Source organism: Triturus cristatus, chromosome 12 (genome assembly GCF_964204655.1).
Source record: "Triturus cristatus chromosome 12, aTriCri1.1, whole genome shotgun sequence".
Taxonomy (NCBI): domain Eukaryota; kingdom Metazoa; phylum Chordata; class Amphibia; order Caudata; family Salamandridae; genus Triturus; species Triturus cristatus.
The window spans coordinates 488,688,820-488,709,362 of NC_140595.1; the positions used below are offsets into that span (position 1 = coordinate 488,688,820).

At 46.0% G+C, this 20,543-nt stretch overlaps 1 protein-coding gene across 2 annotated transcripts in view; it reads right to left on the bottom strand.

Moving 5' to 3' along the window:
* The window catches only part of LOC146776143 (transcription initiation factor TFIID subunit 4-like), a 1,156,451-nt gene that overhangs the window by 887,957 nt on the left and 247,951 nt on the right, over nt 1–20,543 (bottom strand). For both annotated transcript variants that reach the window (XM_085639557.1, XM_085639558.1), the window contains exons 3-4: nt 12,307–12,441; nt 5,526–5,744 (exon numbers count right to left, since the gene is read on the bottom strand). In XM_085639557.1, the coding sequence (XP_085495683.1) occupies nt 5,526–5,744; nt 12,307–12,441 (354 nt within the window). The remainder of the gene's footprint in view (nt 1–5,525; nt 5,745–12,306; nt 12,442–20,543) is intronic.

A 20,543-nucleotide genomic window follows, 5' to 3' on the forward strand; every position in this document is an offset into this window, starting at 1 on the left:
TATGTGCTTCTTAAACACTCCCACTGCATCGCTTTCTTACCCATGTGCTTCTGACCACCACCAGCTCCTCCAACCCACGCTCTCCGTTCTGCTTTGCCCCGTCTAACACTCCCCATTGCCCTCCGTGTTGCTAAGTGTCACATTTTTTTTTCTTTTTAGTTACCGGTCCAGCACAGAAGGGTAACTAAAAAGAAAAAAAAAAAGAAGCTGCATAGTTTTGTGGTACGAGTGGCTATAAAAAGATGTGGTACAAAAGGGGGTGGTGATGGACGGAGCATCAGAACCAATCAAACACTCACACCCAGTCAACAGATCTGGGTTTGATCCATCACCGTTCTTTAGCCCACTCTGCCACCCCAGTTCAGACATGGCCATATGCAAATCAGTCTGACCCTGTGCCTCATGGGAACAGTCCAGCCCGAACTGCCAAGCCATGCCTTCCCTGGACCGGAAACAAGCTTCCTAGGACCGGTTTCTGGCATTTCAGCCATCTTCAGCCAGGCTTGCTTGAATCCAGTGGCAAAGTGAGCAAGGGACTCACGTCTGAGCATACCCTGCCGACTTATGGCGAACAAAGCGGTACAAAAGGGGGTGGTGATGGACGGAGCATCAGAACCAATCAAACACTCACACCCAGTCAACAGATCTGGGTTTGATCCATCACCGTTCTTTAGCCCACTCTGCCACCCCAGTTCAGACATGGCCATATGCAAATCAGTCTGACCCTGTGCCTCATGGGAACAGTCCAGCCCGAACTGCCAAGCCATGCCTTCCCTGGACCGGAAACAAGCTTCCTAGGACCGGTTTCTGGCATTTCAGCCATCTTCAGCCAGGCTTGCTTGAATCCAGTGGCAAAGTGAGCAAGGGACTCACGTCTGAGCATACCCTGCCAACTTATGGCGAACAAAGCGGTACAAAAGGGGGTGGTGATGGACGGAGCATCAGAACCAATCAAACACTCACACCCAGTCAACAGATCTGGGTTTGATCCATCACCGTTCTTTAGCCCACTCTGCCACCCCAGTTCAGACATGGCCATATGCAAATCAGTCTGACCCTGTGCCTCATGGGAACAGTCCAGCCCGAACTGCCAAGCCATGCCTTCCCTGGACCGGAAACAAGCTTCCTAGGACCGGTTTCTGGCATTTCAGCCATCTTCAGCCAGGCTTGCTTGAATCCAGTGGCAAAGTGAGCAAGGGACTCACGTCTGAGCATACCCTGCCAACTTATGGCGAACAAAGCGGTACAAAAGGGGGTGGTGATGGACGGAGCATCAGAACCAATCAAACACTCTGGACTTTTCCCATGAGGCACAGGGTCAGACTGATTTGCATATGGCTATGTCTGAACTGGGGTGGCAGAGTGGGCTAAAGAACGGTGATGGATCAAACCCAGATCTGTTGACTGGGTGTGAGTGTTTGATTGGTTCTGATGCTCCGTCCATCACCACCCCCTTTTGTACCGCTTTATAAAAAGATGTGGACAGCCACGTCTAAAGATTTTTTTTTCTTTAGCCATGCTGCAGAGCATCGATAATGATGTGCAATATGATGCTGTGCAGCATAGCTAAACCAATGGCAAAGCCAATAGTCCCTAAAGCAAATGTTTTGCCAAAGTTAGCTGTATCTGCTATCCTGAAAGCATACAATGCAAAAGTTGTAGTTCTACGTTGAGCAGAACTATAAACAATACAAATTGTATGCAGATTGTCACAGCTAAAACACAACTTTTTAGGTTGAGCATTCTAGACCTCTTGTATATACTTTAGCATATACTTATAAGTGTAGGTACTTTGTGGTCTCTGGAGATCATCCCTAGGACTGGTCTGCTTCCGCTTAGGTACTTTTTTTTCTGTTCAACTGCCTCTATTTAACGGCCTTGATAGAAAAGGACCAGTAGAGGTCAGTAAAATACCAGAATTGCTTTCTGCTTAGGGACATTTTCTTTTTTTTCTTTTTCTGGCAACTGCCTCCATTTAACTTTGATAAAAAACGACCAGAAGAGGTCAGTAAAATACCAAAATCACTTTAGCATTCTCTAGATTCCAGTCCATAGAAATTGTCTTCCACAAGCACCTGTAGACAATAATATTTTTTCAAGTCTTGTATTTTCAGTGATATGACCACTGAAGGCCCTGATTTTATATTAAAAACAGCTTTGGACTATACCATTTCCGGCTGAAAGTCAATATTTCTCTCCACGTGTTCCAATACCTGGCGTGTCACGCAGATTGGTGCTTACTTTCCCTCCATGTTAATAAATAGTAGATGTTTAAGCACCCAGGCTAATGTGCTGCATAGCTAAATACATATAAGGTCCCAAAGGCGAGACCGATTGCAATGCAAATGCTCGTTTTTGTAGGTTTCACTCTTTAGTAGCAGGCTCTCCTGTGTGTCCATTCAAGACTGGATTTAATCTTAAATGTGTTAATGCCATTGCAGCAATAAAACTATTTTACTTGCGGATATGCTAATAAATAGATCTGTGTTTCACTATTAATGGAGTCATTAAAAATAATGCTTCAACAAGTTCCAAAGGGGCCGACCAGAATGCCCTGGGAGAGAAAGAGTGGTAGCCAATGTTATGAGTGCAAGAGGTCTTGCCACAGCTTTTTGCCACCTATCGGTTTTCTTTTTCAAGTGAGAGGATAGAGAAAAAATCTCGGTCTTTATCGTTTCTTGATCCATAAAACTACCATTTATGCAAAGAGAGTTTCTCTAAAGAATAGTGGGTAAGATTTAGATCCTTGTTACAATAAAGGAGGTCGTTTAACAGGCGTGCTCCCCCTCGCTCCTTTATCCTCCAGAACATGATGTTACACTAGTTTATAGTCTGAGAATCCTAAAGAGGAACTACACCAAGTTCATCCTTCTAGGGCTGCTTCCACGCAGAAAAAGCATGTTTCAAAAGAAAGAACTGGAACAGTCACCAGTTCAGAGAACGGGCGGTGATCAACACCTGTAGAAAAACTAAAAACAGTGAAAAATAACGCCTACATTTCAATGGGAATGTGATTAAGAACCAGACACCTCACAGTATCGAGTAAAAGCAAAAAACAAGAACAGGTCACATGCAAGAATCAAAAAGGATAGCAATGTTCTGGGATCATTTCTCTGTAAGTAAAAAACATAACTGATTGAAACTGCTGTGCATGATAGGAAAGAGCAGTTTCTAATACAAAAGCATTAGAACCTGATCTCCATGGTCCTTTTAAAAACACTCCTGGAGCTGTGATTTCAGTCAAACATATTTTGTTATGGCTGAATTAATTTAATTTACCATTATAAAAAAGACAAACGTTGCCTCCTACTGGCTTGTTTTTATTTTCTCATATTCTCTTCATGAATGAAATCTATCCATTTAAAATGTTTTCTGAGATCACACATGAAGAGATATTCCCCTCTGTATGAAAATCAGAGAATTCCATGACGGACAGATTATGTTGTTGATGGGAAACCAGAAAAAAGTTGGTTCACTAACACTAAAACCATTATGTAATCTTTTTGGAAAACAGTACTTGGTGAAGATCTTCATAGATTAATGCAGAAAGATGAAAACTAATGGACTCTAAAGCAATTCTTTCACAGTGTAGGAGACAATGGGAAGCAAGTGCCTTGTGCCCCTTTTTAGGGCGAGCTTACCACTCTGATTTGATTTGATTTGAATGGGATTTATAAAGCGCATGGCTGCCCGAGAGCGTCCCAGCGCTGAGGAAAATCAAATAAGTCAGGCGAAAGCGAAGGGAGGTTAAGGGAACAGCCACGTCTTTAGAGATTTACGAAAGGATAGAAGGTTGGGTTGGGCGCGGAGGTCCGAAGGAAGGGCATTCCAAATTTTAGACGCCTGATAGGAAAACCGCCGGCCTCCGGAGCGAGCTTTCTTGAACCTGGGTATTTGGGTGAGGTGGGCATTAGAGGAACGAAGAGTTCTACTCGTGGTGTGAGGGACCACGAGGTCTTTAAGGATGGGCGGGGCTTTCCCATGGAGAATTTTATGGGTTAGGCACAGGGCTTTGAACTGGACCCTTTGCTCCACGGGCAGCCAGTGGAGTGCTCTAATCGCCGGTTTGGCAGAGCAGCGATTTTTTGTGCCTGTGAGAATCCGGGCAGCAGCATTTTGCACCACCTGCAGCCTGATTGAGAAAGACACATTGTGGACTCAAAGAATATAGAGGGCATTGCAGCCTACCCACTGAATACCGTTGGTTGGCTTTCGGTCACTCTCCTTCGGCCACTTCTTAGTTGTGTTCCAGCCTTTCAATCACGAGTTTGTCCCCCCTATGGAGCACAGTCTCTTTACCAACTCTCTTAATTGCTGGCTTCTATGATTTCACTGTTTGCTTTTCAAGCACTACTGTTTTCTTTTAGGCTAAGCACTCCATGAGACTGCATATGTTTACCAGCTATCTCCTTTGTGTACTTCTCTAGCCCTGCACTCACTGTTGTCCATATGCTTCTCCCATACCCTAACCCTCGTGTAATTCCCCCTTATTGATTTCTTGCCTGCGTACTTTACCAGTGTCTGTTCCAAGCTGTTCTCACCCATTGCTTCTCTTCTCCACTTCTGCCCTCTGTTTTATTTCCCCCTCAACCAGGTCTTCCTTCTCTCTCACCCTGTGCTTCTACTCCCAAACACTGCCCAATGTGTTGCTTCCACAACACACACTTCTTTCTCGCCTGTAGCTTCTCCTTCCAACCACAGCTCTGTTTCTCATTCCCCACCAACGCCATCCTTTTTCATCTGTTGCTTTTCCTCTCCACCCTCTTCATCCATGTTGCTCCCATCACCAGTACTTGAGAGGAGAGGAAAAACAAAACTTTAGTGTCACTTAATTTTCTTTTTATTTACCCATCCAAAATTGCTCATGTCACTTTGTAGATGCACACGTGTGGTACGCATACTTGCAAAATTACGTGACCACCATATCATAGTGCCTTTTTTAAAGTTTGGTTTCTTTAGCAACGCTGCACAGCATTGGGGTTGTTTTTACAGCATGAATAAAAAACACTGGTAAAGCCAATAGGCATCAAAGGCAAGACTCATTGGCTTTGTCAATGCTTGTTCTAAAAGCATCAACGGAGGAGAAGAAGAAAACTACAGTGTATTAAACCTAATTTGGATGCCACCGCAACATCATTCTAAGAGAAACAGATTTCATTTTACTTCTAATGACTGCCAGCCAGTAAAATGTTGCGCGGAACCTGCAAACCTCCTAACAAAAGACTACAAAATGAAAAATGGTCTTATTACATTGTGTGATGCCTATTCGACTGTAAACTCAAATGATTACATACAAAATAAAACATGTATAAAATAACAAAATAGATTTCTCATTCAAACATGCACACACATTAATTACTTTAATACTTTGGCCTCCGACGTTCGGCTCACTTCTTCAAGCCATGAACCATGAGACTTCTCCAATAAGAGGAGCCAGCTATTGAACTATGACTTGAAGACCCTTCCAACAACACACACAATTCAGATTGAGCTTGCCCTTTACACATTGTAAAATAAACACTTGCCTGCACTATAAGTGTAGTTCCAGGAACAGGTGAACTGGGAATGACCTGTGGTTGCAGTGGTGTCTGAGCAGGTGGAAAACTAGGCAGACCCGAGGGCTGTTTTGGGCTTGAGACTGGAGTTAGCCCTCCCGTAATCACTGTAGGTTGTTGAGGTGCAGGATTTCCTCCTGCTGTTGCTCCTCTATACACATTCCGGCCACCGCTGGTTGGCATGGATACCTTTGGAAAAATAATGTTTTTATGATCACAGAGGAAACAAAATGTTTTCTTTACTGCTAAATAACACATTTGGTAACAAACTGGTCCCCAAACCCTACCTGACCCAGTCCTACAGCACAATGCTTCCCCCTACCAGGCCAACTACTTGCTTTGAATACGATCAACCTCTGCAGCTCCCGCCGGCACCTCTGCTCCCATTTGCGACATGCTCAGATCAGGTAAACACTGCTACACCCAATTCTTTGGGATTATCTCTAACAGGCGGATTTACCGGCCTTAATCATTAATTCCAGCAACTTAGTATCCCTGCACAACTTGTAACTGACCTGTCGTAGTGATCCGGAATCCAAAGTAGGTTCAATAAAGATTTATTGCAGAACAAATACCCCAGTAGCAGGAGCAGTAGCATCCATCAAACAATGAGATCCAAAGTGATCATAAGATGCTCTGTCACTACATTCCACAACAATCATATAATTCAAATTCTACTGTTCCTAGCTATGGGTTCCCTAACAGGACAAGCAAGACATATGAACAATAACTATGCAATGCATAATACCACATATCTCTCCTTCCAAAAATTGACAAAAAATTAAACATACTTCAATAAACACCAAAGTTCAGTTTCACACAGTCATGAAATTTCTTGGGTCTTGCGAGTATGCGCCCTGATCTTGTCCTCCTCACATCACCACTCCCAGAAGAGGTGGAGGGAAATTGATTGCTGCCATAACCCAGATCACAACAGTTCTCAACAACTTCTCCACTACTACCACCTGCTCCATTACCAGTCATTCCAAAAGAGCCCTCATCCAACAACCATTCAGATTTTTTAAACTTCACCTCAGAAGCTTCTTCTGGAACTCTTTTCTCTCATCTGTATAAAGAAATTTCACTCAAATGCCACACCTTACCATCACTTAATTGGACAGTCACACAAAATCTTAATCACCTTCAAAGGTTGAAAATACCTACCCTCATTCTTTTTATAAACACCTGGCTTCTTAACCCTTACCCAGTCACCGATTTGTACCTCAACCATTTTACAGCTATTGTTCTAGTTGTGACACTTCTTACACCTACCCTGCTCCATGGTCACACGTTCCCTAGCCACCGCAGGGGTCCATTCAGTCCTGCTGGAACTGTGTATCAATCCCACACGGTCCTTCATACATGGCAATCTGCCCCTGTTAGAAATGGGGGTCTCTAGTTGGCAAGGGCTTGCACCTTTGTCCAAATAGGGACCCTTCTTCCTAGTCAGGGTAAGGGAGTTACACTCCTAAAATAACCCCTGCTCACCCCCTTGGTAGCTTGGCACGAGCAGTCAGGCTTATCTTAGAGGCAGTGTGTAAAGCATTTGCACATAACCAACCGTAATACAGTGTAAGCACTACAAACAGACACCACAACAGTTTAGAAAAATATACAATTTTTTTATATACTTAAGACAAGACCAAAACGATAAAAATCCACAATACAGTAAACTTAAAAATCTTCAGTTAACAAAATAACCTTGTAAAACAGTTCCTTGATGCCGATAACTCCGTCCGGGGCTATCACCGCGTTGTGAGCAAACAAATCCAAACAGTTCTGGCTGACCGCGGCGTCGCGGGCCAGCTACGGCGTCGGGAAGATCCGCAAACAGTACCTTTCAGAAATACAGGGCTTCGATGACCTCTCGTTGAGCTTCCGAACACACAGCGTCCGCAGGCGCCGGTTACAGAGGTCGGTGCAGGAGTTGTAGGGGCCCTCGAAGTTACACGCGTTGAAGATCGAGCTCCTCTTTGTTGAAATCAGGAGCGCTGGCGTCGGCAGGCGTCCGCAGGCGTCGGGTGCTGTGGTGTGAAGTGCAGCGGTGCGGCATGCGGTACCCTCAGATCGCGTGCGAGCAGCGGCTCGGTAGCGGCATCAGATGGCATCGTCAGTGAGACCAGGGTTGTGGTGCGACATGAAGGCAGTGCTCGTCACGATGCTGGCAGGTCACGGTGCTAGCAGCGGCGTCGTCGTTGCTGGAGCGCTGTCGGCTGACAAACTGGAGTTGATGACACCGGCGTCGGTAGGCCAAGGCTGCGGTGAGGGATGAGGGCGGTGCGTCGTGTAACTTTACGAGCGGTGCCCACGAACCACGGTGCAAGCAGCAGCATTGATTCCAGGGTGGAGCGGCATTGTCGGGGATAATAAGGCGTTGTCGTGAAGCGAGGCGGTGCGGAGTGCGGTGCCCACAGGTCGCGGTGCGAGCAACGGCTCGGTGGCGGCATCAGCAGACATCGTTGGCGAGACCAGGGTCGCGTTGCGGCGGTGCCCTCTGCAGTGCCTTCAGAACAAGAAATCGGCAGCGGCGTCGTAGACGGCGTCAAGCTTGAAGTCTTTGCTGTTCCGGAGACTTCTTGAACAGGGGTCAAGCTCTACCTCAAGCCATTGGAGAAACTCACAAAAGTAGATTGCAGAAAGTTCGGTCCAGTCCTTTCACTGCCCAAGACAGAAGCAGCCACTGCAGGCCAACACAGCAAAGCACACAGCAAAGTGGTAATTCGACCTCATAGCTTCTCCAGCTCTTCTTCTTGGCAGGCTTCTTGATCCAAAAGAGTTCTTTGAAGTCTTTTCTATCCCAGAGACTTCCAACAGGAGGCAAGCTCTGCTTCAAGCCCTTGGAGAAAACTAACAGCAGGATGATGAAAGCACAGTCCAGTCCTTTCCCTACCCAAGACAGAAGCAACCACTGCAGGCCAACCCCACAACACGCAGCCTAGGGGCAGTACTCCTCCTCCAGCTTTCCCGGTCCTTCTTCCTGACAGGTTCCTTAGTTCAGAAGTAATCTAAAGTTCTGGGGTCTGGGCCCCAATATTTATACCACCAAATCCTTTGTCCTCTGAAGGCAGAGGGGCCTGTACCTAGTTCAAACCAGTTCTGGGTGCATTCTGCCAGTGTGCACCTTCTTCCTTTGTCAGTGTGGGCCAGGGTAATCAGACGCACCACAGGAGGTGGAGCCAGCATTGTGGAAGGCAGGCACAGCCCTATTCAGACCCAGGTGCTACTCCTCCCACCCATCTACATGTAGATAGGTCTGTTCAGCCCTGTGCTGACTCACCCTGTCTCCTGGAGTCTCCCCCAGCCCCTGTCACTCACAAACCAGACAGATAATACACAAGCTAGCAGAGGCAGGCTGGATGGTTAGGTAAGAAAATATCTACTTTCTAAAAGTGGTATTTTCAAACACAGAATGTTAAAACCATCTTCACTAAAAGATGTAATTTATCATTCTGAGTTCAGGCATACTAAACTCGAATTTCTACCATGTTCCCTGGGTCAGTTAGGATTATAGGATGATGTAATCAAACTGCCCATTCTGGCCTATGGGGAACAAGTAGCCTTGCAATAGTGAAAAACAAAGTAGGCTGTAATTCACTATCCAGACATGCCACACACACCAGGGCATGTCCTACCTCTCACACACAATGCACCCTGCCCACAGGGGTACATTGGGCCTACCTTAGGGGTGACCAACATGTAGAAAAGGGAAGGTTTAGGGACTGGCAAGTGGGTGCACTTGCCAAGTCGACATGGCAGCCCCAGTCTGCACACAGGCTCTGCAATGGCAGGCCAGAGTTACACTTTACGGGCTGTTTGCGTGAGTGGCACAATCCAGTGCTGCAGCTCACCAACAGCATTTGATTTATGGGCCCCGGTAAGCGCAGTGCACTTTACTAGGGACTGACATATAAATCAAATAGGCCAATCATGGAAACACCAATCCATAACACAGTTTACACAGAGAGCATATGCACTTTACCACTGATTGGCAGTGGGAAAGTGCCTAGAGTCCTAAAACCAACAAATAGCTCAGGAAAAAATAGGAGGCAAAAGGTTTAGGGATAACCCTGCAAAAAGGGCCATTTCAAACAGCCCCTCATAGGTTCGAAAAGAGTTAATTCTGTGGAGCTGCATGGAGCAACCCTGTAGGCCCACGCGGTGAGCCATACTTCCTTAAACCACGACAAATTGGCTTCCTTAGCCAATTGATTTTTTTAAATTAAATACCCCCCCAAAAAAAATTTCTTTTAAATACACACTTTTTCCCCATCCTTTTTTCCCCTTTAAAACCCCCATCCCTCCTCCCTTCCCCCCCCCACAGTGAAGTTACATATATATGAAAAAGAAGAGGACACGGGTTCCACTAAAAAATACAGTCTATGGCCCAATTGTATAAAAAGCGCTAGGAGAAGTAGATATCTATGAATTTCATACAGTGTATCGAATTCAGTGCATTCTATAAAGTGTATGTGCAAGTCGGAAAAGATTTGTCAGAGATCAGCCTCATGATCAAGTAAGCCACATAGTATAAAAGAAGAAGATAATACATCTCCGATTATATGCTTATTATGTGTGATCGATCCTGTTGCAATTATCCCTTGTTTGATCAACCCAATTGGACAGCTGCTCCCATATTTTAAGGCCTTTTTTCCGTGCCCTAGCACCTTCCCGGGCATAGATGGTTTTTCCAAATTATAAATGGACAGCAGTCAGGCCAACCACTGCTGAAAAACGGGAAGATCTGGGTCCAGCCAGGCAGTGGAGACGCAGAGTCTAAAAATAGCCATCGAGATGCATAATAATTCTCTTCCCTCATTAATACTTCCTCCCTCTTGGATACCCAATAGAATTCGGGTTGGTGTCATTGCTACATTCAGTCGTAAATTATCTGAAAACAATTCCCCCATCTGGTTGATAATCGTTGGGACACACACACAAGTTGCAAACATATGAACTATATCCGCTTTGTAAAGGGCACAACGTGGAAAATAAGCTCCTTTCCCTTTGCCCCACTTTGAAATACGGTATGGAGTGTAGTATAAAAAAAATCAAGTTTTGTAAAATTGAACCTGTAATTTAGCCGACATCAGTGCTAACTGAGATGGCAAACGTTTGATGGAACAAGATGCCTGTAATTCCAAGTTTGGCTTGCCACCTTTCTGAATATTTCTCTAAGTCATCCTTCATCGACTCATTTAATAAACAGTATTAAGTCCTGATGCGAGGGGGGGCGCGTTTCTTAACTACTCTACCAATTCATTTTTTACCATTTTCCCTGTCCCACCCCCTTTCTTCTGTAAAAAGTCCCTTTTCTGGAGGAATTTAAAAAACTCTATATGTGTGAGATTAAACTTTGTCTTAAATTTGTCGTATGTGACAAAGCCTAAAACCGAATAAAAAACACCCTATTTTGTTGATCCCTAACCTCAACCATTTGCTCATGTTTGCATCCGAGAATATCTGGCAGCAGTGGGTTGTTCTGTAAAAACACATTCCCACCAGTACGTAGCTTTTTAGCAATACGGTTATAAACTCTTAACCCAATGGGACCCATCAATTGCAACAACATTTTCTTTTGTTTTTCAGGAGTGAAATCATCAACTTTATCTACGGTGGAAATGTAATTCAGAAAATACTTCTTCCATTCTTGCCACTTAGAAGCATTCTCTCCTGAAGAAGGCACAAATGGCTGGGGTGGAGTAAGGTTTGAGGCACCACTTGATGCTATGATAATCCCGAATTACAAATAGACACGTGGATGTTAAAACAGGAAAACAAAAATATTTAAAACTCTTACTGCACAATTTTTTGCAGAAATAAATAGTACTCACTGGTGTGCGTATCACAGATGTAAACAGCATCACTGCATGTGCTTTACAAAGGCGTGGTTATCGCTGAGAATTAGGTGCTCACTGCAATTGCTTCACAGCACTAAGCCGTGCGTATAGCCAAGAAATTGATTAGCACTCTATTTTATTTCTCCGTGGCTGACCTCCGAAAGGAGTGCAATCGCCTGTTTATCCGATGCGGCACTGCACGCTGTAGAATGAATGTGTGTGTATAGAGGAGTTGTTTATAATGCTGCCCAAACAAAGATGGCCGCCGACGTATGATGTAGTTTGGAATTTAACGTCTGACGTGGCTAGGGCATATCAAGGATGTCGACATGAAATGGAGAGGTGGAACAAAAACACAGAGTTGGCGCTTGAAACTCAAGCCTCTGGAACTGCGATGGTGGTAGCACCTGCAGTAGAACGCTGGGTAAGTTAAAAAGTTGCAACAACTGCAACTGTGTTGTTGTCAACCACCAACGACTCCACCAAGTCCTAAAAAAAAAAATCACGTCATTCACTGAACTCAAATAGGCTGCATGTTAAACTATGCACTCCTGGCACTACAGGCAAACAAAAAACTGAGCGCCAAGTTCAACAAAATAAAATAAAATCACAGATCTCAGTTATAGCAGCCAGCGCAGGTCCTTATGATGGAGCAATTCGTTGTAGTAATGATCCGGAATCCAAAGTTGGTTCAGTAAAGATTTATTGCAGAACAAACACCCCAGCATATTTTTCATATTTACATTCAGCATAACATAAGTGTACGTGCATTCCTGAATTAAAAGCATATATTAGCAAGAACAGTAGCTTGCTTAAAGTTCATTGAAAAGAAACCAAAAAACGCCTTTAGGATACGATTCATTATATTTTTAGATTAAATGAAAACTTAAAAAAATAAAATCATAGATACTTACTTGTGAGTGATTTAACACAGCGCTTGCCTGTACCGTAACAGCAGAAGTGCAGGCTGGTCTGACAGTAGAGTGCACACCTTTGGCTTGTATTGGGGGGACCTGATGCACTGTTGATGTTGCTACATGTACGGCTTGCTAATAAAAGATCAGGAAAGGAGATAACATCTAATTAATTCCCTATGCCACTAGAAGGCAAAGCTATTAGATCTGCCAATACATTTTTTGAAAATGAATTGTTTTGAATGTTCATTAAATCAAACTAACAATTCACAAGTTTATTTACAGATACTTTCAAAACCGAGGCCACCCAGCACAATCCATGATGGCAAACGTACTCAACACCGTGACGTGAAAGTAAACAAACGGGCAAACCATTCTAATGAAAGCCAATATCAACGACAAACAAATAGAACATTTTCAGAAATATCTTATAAGAAAGACAATTTTCAGAAAACAATTAAATTAGAAAGTCACTTTAAAATCAAAGACAACAGCAAAAACTAAAAAATACAATTACTTAGAAATTAGAAAGTACAATAAATCTGCAATTAAATATAACAATGGGAAACTACAGTTAAGGATGAAACTTTTACAAGGAATAAAGATTTAAATATTTTAGATCCAATCACATTTTACTACAGTTATTCAAATCTTGGTGGCCGACCACAATGGGAACAGCACCAACACCCAACGACCATGCACGTGATGGAGCGGGTAGTACAAAATTTTGTATACCCCCCCCCCCTAATTTGCATGCCTATATTAATCAGAATAATCTATTAATTATAATAATATTCATGTGTTTGTATGAAGTTTAATCAACATTACTAATGAACGAAATACACGTGGGATCAGCATTTTGCATGGCTGAATAATTGTTATTATTAAACTATGTACACATACTAACAGTAGAAAATAGACTATTGCATGGTATATGTTGCTTTTGTGACTTTTTTGTAATGTTGCACCAGATGACATCAATGGGTGAATATAAACGCTTTAAATGTCGCTATACGCTAGATAATTACAAGAACATAAGGGAATTAGTGAGGGTTTTACACTTTATTCTTTATTTCTATGTATTAATTACTCTTTTGTGTTTGTTTCGCTTAAGTTGTCCTTTGGGCCTAAAACCAAGATGGCCGCCAAACTAACTCGACGCGATGGCCACCATTCCACAAGGCTTTGGACGAAGTGCGCCTGCGCTACGACTTGTTCCTGTAGCCTTGACATGACCCTACTCTCGATGTTCCCAAGCAAGGTCACGGTGGGAAGCCCGCCAAGTACTTGGACAAAGGACTTTTACAAAAACCGGAACCATCAAGAAAAACATGACCTAACCTCTTGAACTGTGTGAGACCTTACCGGACGATCCTAACCAACCAATGGATGAAGCCCAAATTTTGTAAAATGTATCTTCTAGACCTCATTTTCATTATAAAATGACGATAGAATAGAGAGGGTAAGCCGCTTCCTTATAATTTCTTTTTCTGACGGAGACGACGGTGCCGCCTTATTCCGGAATCTTTGACAGACTGAATTGCTGCCCATTTCTTTGATGAACTGAGGACTTTCTAAAATCTATGGGCACTGATAGATGCTTGCACGGCTCTGGTCCTTGACCATTCATGGGACTGTAGCGCGCTGCATGAAGAACTTTCGAGTTCTGACTGACTGACGACCAAATCTGATGACTTAGAAGACGACCGATAGTCAGATTAGGTAAATATGGTGTTCTGTGATTTGCATAATGATTAATAAATTCACTAGATGGAACTAAATTCTTGCATTAATTAGATAAACAAATATTGATTAACAAGTAACTGTGTTTTGGTTGTTTATTAAGAGAGGATAGATCAGGATCTTGAGTGTGTTTAGCCGGAATAAAATCAGCCTACCGATCCAACTAAATGATCCATTGATCACGTGGGAGGAGTATCTTGAGGTTTAGGTGTATGATGTGTAGATAGAAGGTTTAATGTACAAGATGTGTAAATAATTTTCTTCCTACAGGATTATAAGGTATTCCTTTCATGTCAGCGCTTGGAACATTCATCTCTCCTGTAAGTGCAGACCAGAGGAAAGTGAAGTGTGAATGTTGGTGTTATGGGCCCCACCAATGATTGTAAGACTGAATGCGTTAATGTGATATTTGGTCTGTGACGAAAAGGAGGATATTAGGTAAGGGATTTAGTCTTGATTCCCGATACCCAGGTTTCCGCACTCCATCACACTCAACCTAGGATTCATCCTCGACTCCTCCCTCTCCATGTCTAAGCTGGTCAACGCCGTCTCCTCCTCCTGCTACAACACCCTCCGCATGCTCCGCAGGATCTACAAGTGGATGCCGACCGAAACAAGAAGAACGGTGACACAGGCCCTCGTCAGCCGCAGACTGGACTATGGCAACGCACTCTACGCAGGAATCCCAGCCAAACACCTACGACGACTACAACGCATCCAAAACGCCTCAGCTCGACTGAACTTCAACGTCCCCCGCCGCAGCCACATCACCCACCACCTGAGAGACCTACACTGGCTCCCCGTCAACAAGAGGATCCCCTTCAAGCTCCTCACCCACGCACACAAAGCACTCCACAATGCCGGACCAGCCCACCTGAACAGCAGACTCAGCTTCTACACCCCCACCCAGCAGCACCGCTCCGCCAGCCTCGCCCTCCCCGCTGTCCCCCGCATCCAACGAACGATCTCCAGCGGCAGATCCTTCTCCTACCTCGCAGCCAAGACCTGGAACACCCTCCCTACCCACCTACGGCAGACCCAAGACCTACTCGCCTTCAGAAGACACCTCATGACCAGGCTCTTCAAGCAGTAGCGGCACCCCCACCCCCTTCCCCTCAGCGCCTTGAGACCCTCATGGGTAAGTAGCACGCTTTACAAGTACTCTGATTGATTAATTGTTTGAAATCTATGGTTTCTCTAAAATAGTTTGCTAATAAAGAAATTTTCCATTTTTCTTCGCTGTTATATCTCCCCCATCCTTCCCACTGGCAGTCCTCAGTAGGTAGTTATAGTTAGGACCTAGTTTCCATAGGAAAAGAGGTTTTTGTTATGCCAATTACTTTACTGTCGTTTGACAAATCTTCACGAATCTTTCTGAATTAGTACAATGCTCACTGCAGATGCTATGCTGAAAGTTTCGAGGTGATCCAGAAAGCGGGGGCCGAGAGAAAGGAGAGTCCCAAAACACGTTGTCCCCAAGCACTTTCCCATTGGAATTTTGTACACGACTACAGCTCGAACCGCTGAACAGAATTACACAAAATTTGACAGTAAGCTAGCTCTTGGTCTGGAATACATGCTTTGTGTAATGTGGTATAAATCGATTCAGTAAAGATATTAACTGAAAATATTTGTATATCTAGGGACGCAGACGCTCCACAGATCCATGCATCAAATCAGGGTCCTGATTGGCTGTCTGCACTTTCACAGAAAAGTTGTAGCTGTCATTTTATCTCTCTGGAAAAGATTCCCGGGGCTGAAAAGTTGCTTGCATGCTAATTGAAAGGGTCAAGTGAGGAGCGGCTAACGAAGATGGCCGCCGCCTGAGAGAGCTCCGTGACCACTGGAGTCTCTCCCAATAAATCCGTCCAGTGATCCGTGGCCTGGTTGGCGGTTCTCTCCGCCTACAACGACCGGAGGGCAGCAGTGATGATCGCAGCTAGTCTCGGCGCTCTCAGTGCTCCTGTGGCACAGTGACGCCGTGCGGGAGGTCCGCGGCCCGAGAGCAGCGTTGGAGCCGGGGCCTCGCGTGGTGACATCCGGACTAGATTATCTGCGGCGCCTCAGCTACGGAGGTGGGCAGGGCGGCGCAGGGCCTGCTGCAGGAGTGGCGCCGGGTCCTTGAGGCGCCCCGAATGACACCGGCTACCGGGCAGAGGAGCCCGAGGTCAATTAAACACACATGCCCCCGTCTGGAGAGCGGAGGAGCCTGGCTGAAATCCCTGATCCTCGTGGCAATCTCGGCAATGACAGGTACGGCGTGATTCGGTGGTAGCCAGTGGCAGGCTGATTACCATGGACATTTAAACGGTGGCTACAGAAGAACTAAGGAGGCAGAAACGAGGGCTCAAAGGGGAGCCTGCATATGACTGGGCAGGCAGGAACCTTTGGCTCTGATGGGAGGGCCGTGAACTTTATAACTACATGCAACCAATGATGAGTATGGCTTATGGTCGGTAGAGGAGCTGAGGGCCCGCGCTGCTAGTGTCGTTCCCTCCTGATACTCGGTGCCTCAGCTGGCTTCTATCTAGGGTTGAGGAGTGCCCCAGTCGTGATCTCACCACTACTGTCCACGAGAGAGACCTCGGGAACGGACGGATACCGGTGAGAGCCCGGCCCCCCTCGACGGCAGGCGATAGGGAAAACCGAAAGGCCGTGCGCATTGGGAATTGGCAAGTCAGGCAGCGGCGATTACCTCTTGCCAGGCGCGGCCTCCGGATCGGCGCGAGACACTCCTGTCATGGGCGGTAGGGGCCAACGCGCGCCACAGCAAAGTAAGCTGGACAAATATGCCTACCGTAATGATCCGTCCACCGACACGGTGCCGCCAAAGAGTAACGATGAAGGGGACCGATCAGTAGGCCCCAAGGAAGTAACTTTGCAGGATGTAATGGCACTACTGACCCAGATGCAGACCGCGATGGGGACTATCTCCACTGATATCTCCCTGGTCCGGGCTGATATTTCTAAAATAAGTACCCGACTGGCAGACGTAGAGTCCACCACGGCGACAATCTCATCGGACACGGCAGCGCTGAAGCGTCAAGTTCACGACCTAGAGCAGGCCCAAAGGCTGATGAAGGCTATACTGGACGATCGAGAAGGGCGCTCTAGGCGTAATAATGTCCGCCTGGTGGGGGTACCGGAAAGCGTACAGGGACCGGGCCTTGACCTATTCGTTGGAGACTTGATTAAGACCAAGCTGCAGCCACGTGGATTATCACACTTCTTTTCGGTGGAACGAGCGCACAGGGTCCCCGGCGGGAGGCCGCGGCCCGGCGCGCCTCCTAGACCTATCCTAGCCCGATTCTTCAACTTTAGGGACCGCGATGCGATCTTACAGGCGGCCCGCGTGGCACCTCCACTTAGGGTGGATAACTATACAGTGATGCTGTACCCAGACTACACAGCTGCGGTTGCGAAGCGGAGAAGAGATTTTACTGAAGTTAAAAAAGAACTGCGTAGTCGAGATTTGAAATATGCGATGCTATTCCCGGCCAAGTTAGGAGTTGAAGCAGAAGGAAAGACTTGGTTCTTCACATCTCCGCAGGAGGCCCAGGAATGGATTGAGGGCTGGCGGAAGCCTGGAGGAACTACCCGGCAAGGGCACAGAAATGGACGGACTTCTGTGGGATCGTGTACATCAGAAGTGCTGTCCATGACGACCGCAACGGGCAGGACATCGCCACACAGGTCGGAGAACTCTGACTGTCATTGACACAAACCGTGAGGTGGGCTTTTGTCTGCACAGCTCTCTGGGAGATGGGGTCCGGAGGGGTTTCTTGCTGGGAGCGCCGAAGAGGTGCAGCTGGGAATCTGCCACGGACTGGAGTATAAGGTAGTAATTAATTCATTAATATTGTGACGGTCTACATTCCCCCGGCCCTTCACACTGTCTCACTCCCAGCACTTGGCGAATTCTTATTGGATCTGCCAGAGGGGGAATTATTGATTGGGGGGGGATTTTAATGACACAATCGATACAGCCATAGATCGCTATCCAGCTAAAACACGTACAAGTGGGGTTTCCCCGGTAGGGGGGTTTACAGAGCCAATGGGTCTCACTGATACGTGGAGGTATCGACACCCTGATGAGCGTCAATTCACTTTTCACTCAGGAGTACACAATATTCTATCTAGGATAGATTATTTTTGTGCCTCCCCGGAATGTCTCAAAAATGTGGCGACAGTAGAAATTAAGCCGAGAGGCATTTCGGATCACTCCCCAGTGTTCTTGACATATGCTAGTAGCTTAAAAGTACGTCAACGCATTTACCCCATATATCCGGGGTATCTACAAGTCCCTAAAATTGAGAAGGCTATCACTGCTACGACTCAAGTTTACTTTCAAGAAAATGAGTCATCGGTCGGTTCTCCCACGGTTCTCTGGGAAGCGTACAAGACGGTGATCAGAGGGCAATCAATTGCCACTATCACAGGTCACAAACGTGATAAACAGCTCGAATTAAACGACATAGAACTAGGACTGAATGAGGCAGAAAGGCAATATGCCCTAGATCCCTCCCCAGCCGCGAACCAACGCCTGTCCCTCAGACAACAAGCATATAGGGAATTTATCAGAGATAAGGTCAGAACACGCATGACAGCAACACAACACAAGATTTGTGAAACAGGTGATAAGGCCGGTAAACTTCTGGCGTGGTTGGATAGGTGGGAGGAGAGTAAGAAATGCATAGCCCAGCTCCGTGCAACCCACGGGCAGGTAGTCACTGACCCAGACAAAATAGTACAGATGCTAGCGAAACACTTCCAGCAGGTCTATACGTCGTCATCCAATAGGTCAATTGAAGAGCGCAATCATATATCAGGGATATCGCCATGCCCAAACTTGCACCAGAGGTGACCCTCCAACTTGAAGAGGACCTCACGATGGAAGAATTACAATTGGCGATTGGCTCCCTGCAATCCCGGAAGGCCATGGGACCCAATGGCATACCAATAGAATTATATAAAAGAATGGCGGGAACAATCACGCCTTACCTGCTTAATATGTTTCACGACAGTCTGAAACGCGGTGAACTTCCATTAGATCAAAGAATGATGACTATAGTAGCAATCCCAAAACCCGGAAAACCCCCCGAGGAGTGTGCCTCATATCGTCCTATATCATTAATTAATGGGGAGGCAAAAATCCTGGCGAAACTTCTAGCGATGCGACTCACACCACACTTAGGGACGCGGATACACAAAGACTAATCGGGCTTCATGCCTGGAAGAAGAACTGCACTGAACTTGAGACGCCTCCAGGGGTGATGGCTCACATACCTTAGATACGAGAACCAGCAGTTATCCTTTCCCTAGACGCCCGCATGGCGTTCGATACGGTGGAGTGGCCATTCCTCTTCGCGGTCCTTACCCATATGGGCTTTGGCCCCAAATTCTGTGCACTGGTACGCTTGCTCTATACCAACCCGATGGCGCAGGTGACAGCTAACGGGCACATTTCTCTGGATTTTCCACTCTCACGCGGCACACGTCAAGGTTGTCCCCTGTCTCCACTCCTGTTCGCTCTGGTCCTTGAGCCGTTGGTGGCATGGATTAGATGGGAACTACTGATTAAGGGACTGAGATGGACGGCAGACTGGGAGGATCGCATCTCTTTATATGCAGATGACATGTTATTGTATATGGCCTCCCCCAGCTGTTCAATCGAGGCACTACTTTGTTTATTTTAAACGGTCCGCCCCCCCGGCACCCGCGGGGCTGCCTACTGCAAGTCGCAAATGACACATTTAAATATTTAGGAATTAACATAGCTGAGAGTCCCGAGGCCTTCTATAAATTGAATCTCATACCCCATCTGGAGCGCTTCAGACGGGATGTGACACATTGGGGCACGCTGCCATTGACTCTCCTGGGTAAAGCAGCACTTTTTAAAATGATGGCGCTTCCCCGTTTCCTTTATGTACTAGAAAATACGCCATTCCCAGTACCCCCATGCTATTTCAAGGGAATAGAGGCTCAGCTTTTCTTGCTATGGGGGAATAAACCAGCACAAATTGCACAGGGCAAACTGATAAAGGGATGGTATGACGGGGGAATAGCGCTCCCAAATATACAGTTGTACTACTGGGCAGCCCAATTGAAGATCGTTAACCAACGGCTACATGCCCCGCAACCGGATCCTGCCTAAAAGGCTGACAGACACGAACTTGGGGTGGAAGGAATGATGTCGGCACTATATAACGAGAGGCGAACTCCCTCCCTGCTTGGTCCCACTAAACACACCATTATTCTTTGGCACAAGGCACATATTAAGTTGGGTTGGCGTGGTGTTATAACCAAACTTACTCCTTTATGGGACACTAAACGATTGGGGCGACTTAGGAACAGCAAGGGTTTCGCTCAATGGGATGCAATTGGCATCTCCACAGTGGGCGATATGTGGAGTAAAGGGGAAATAATCTCGTTCGAGCGTCTTAAGGACCAATATCAACTAGCCGAGTCAGAAAGGTTTCGCTATCTGCAGATTA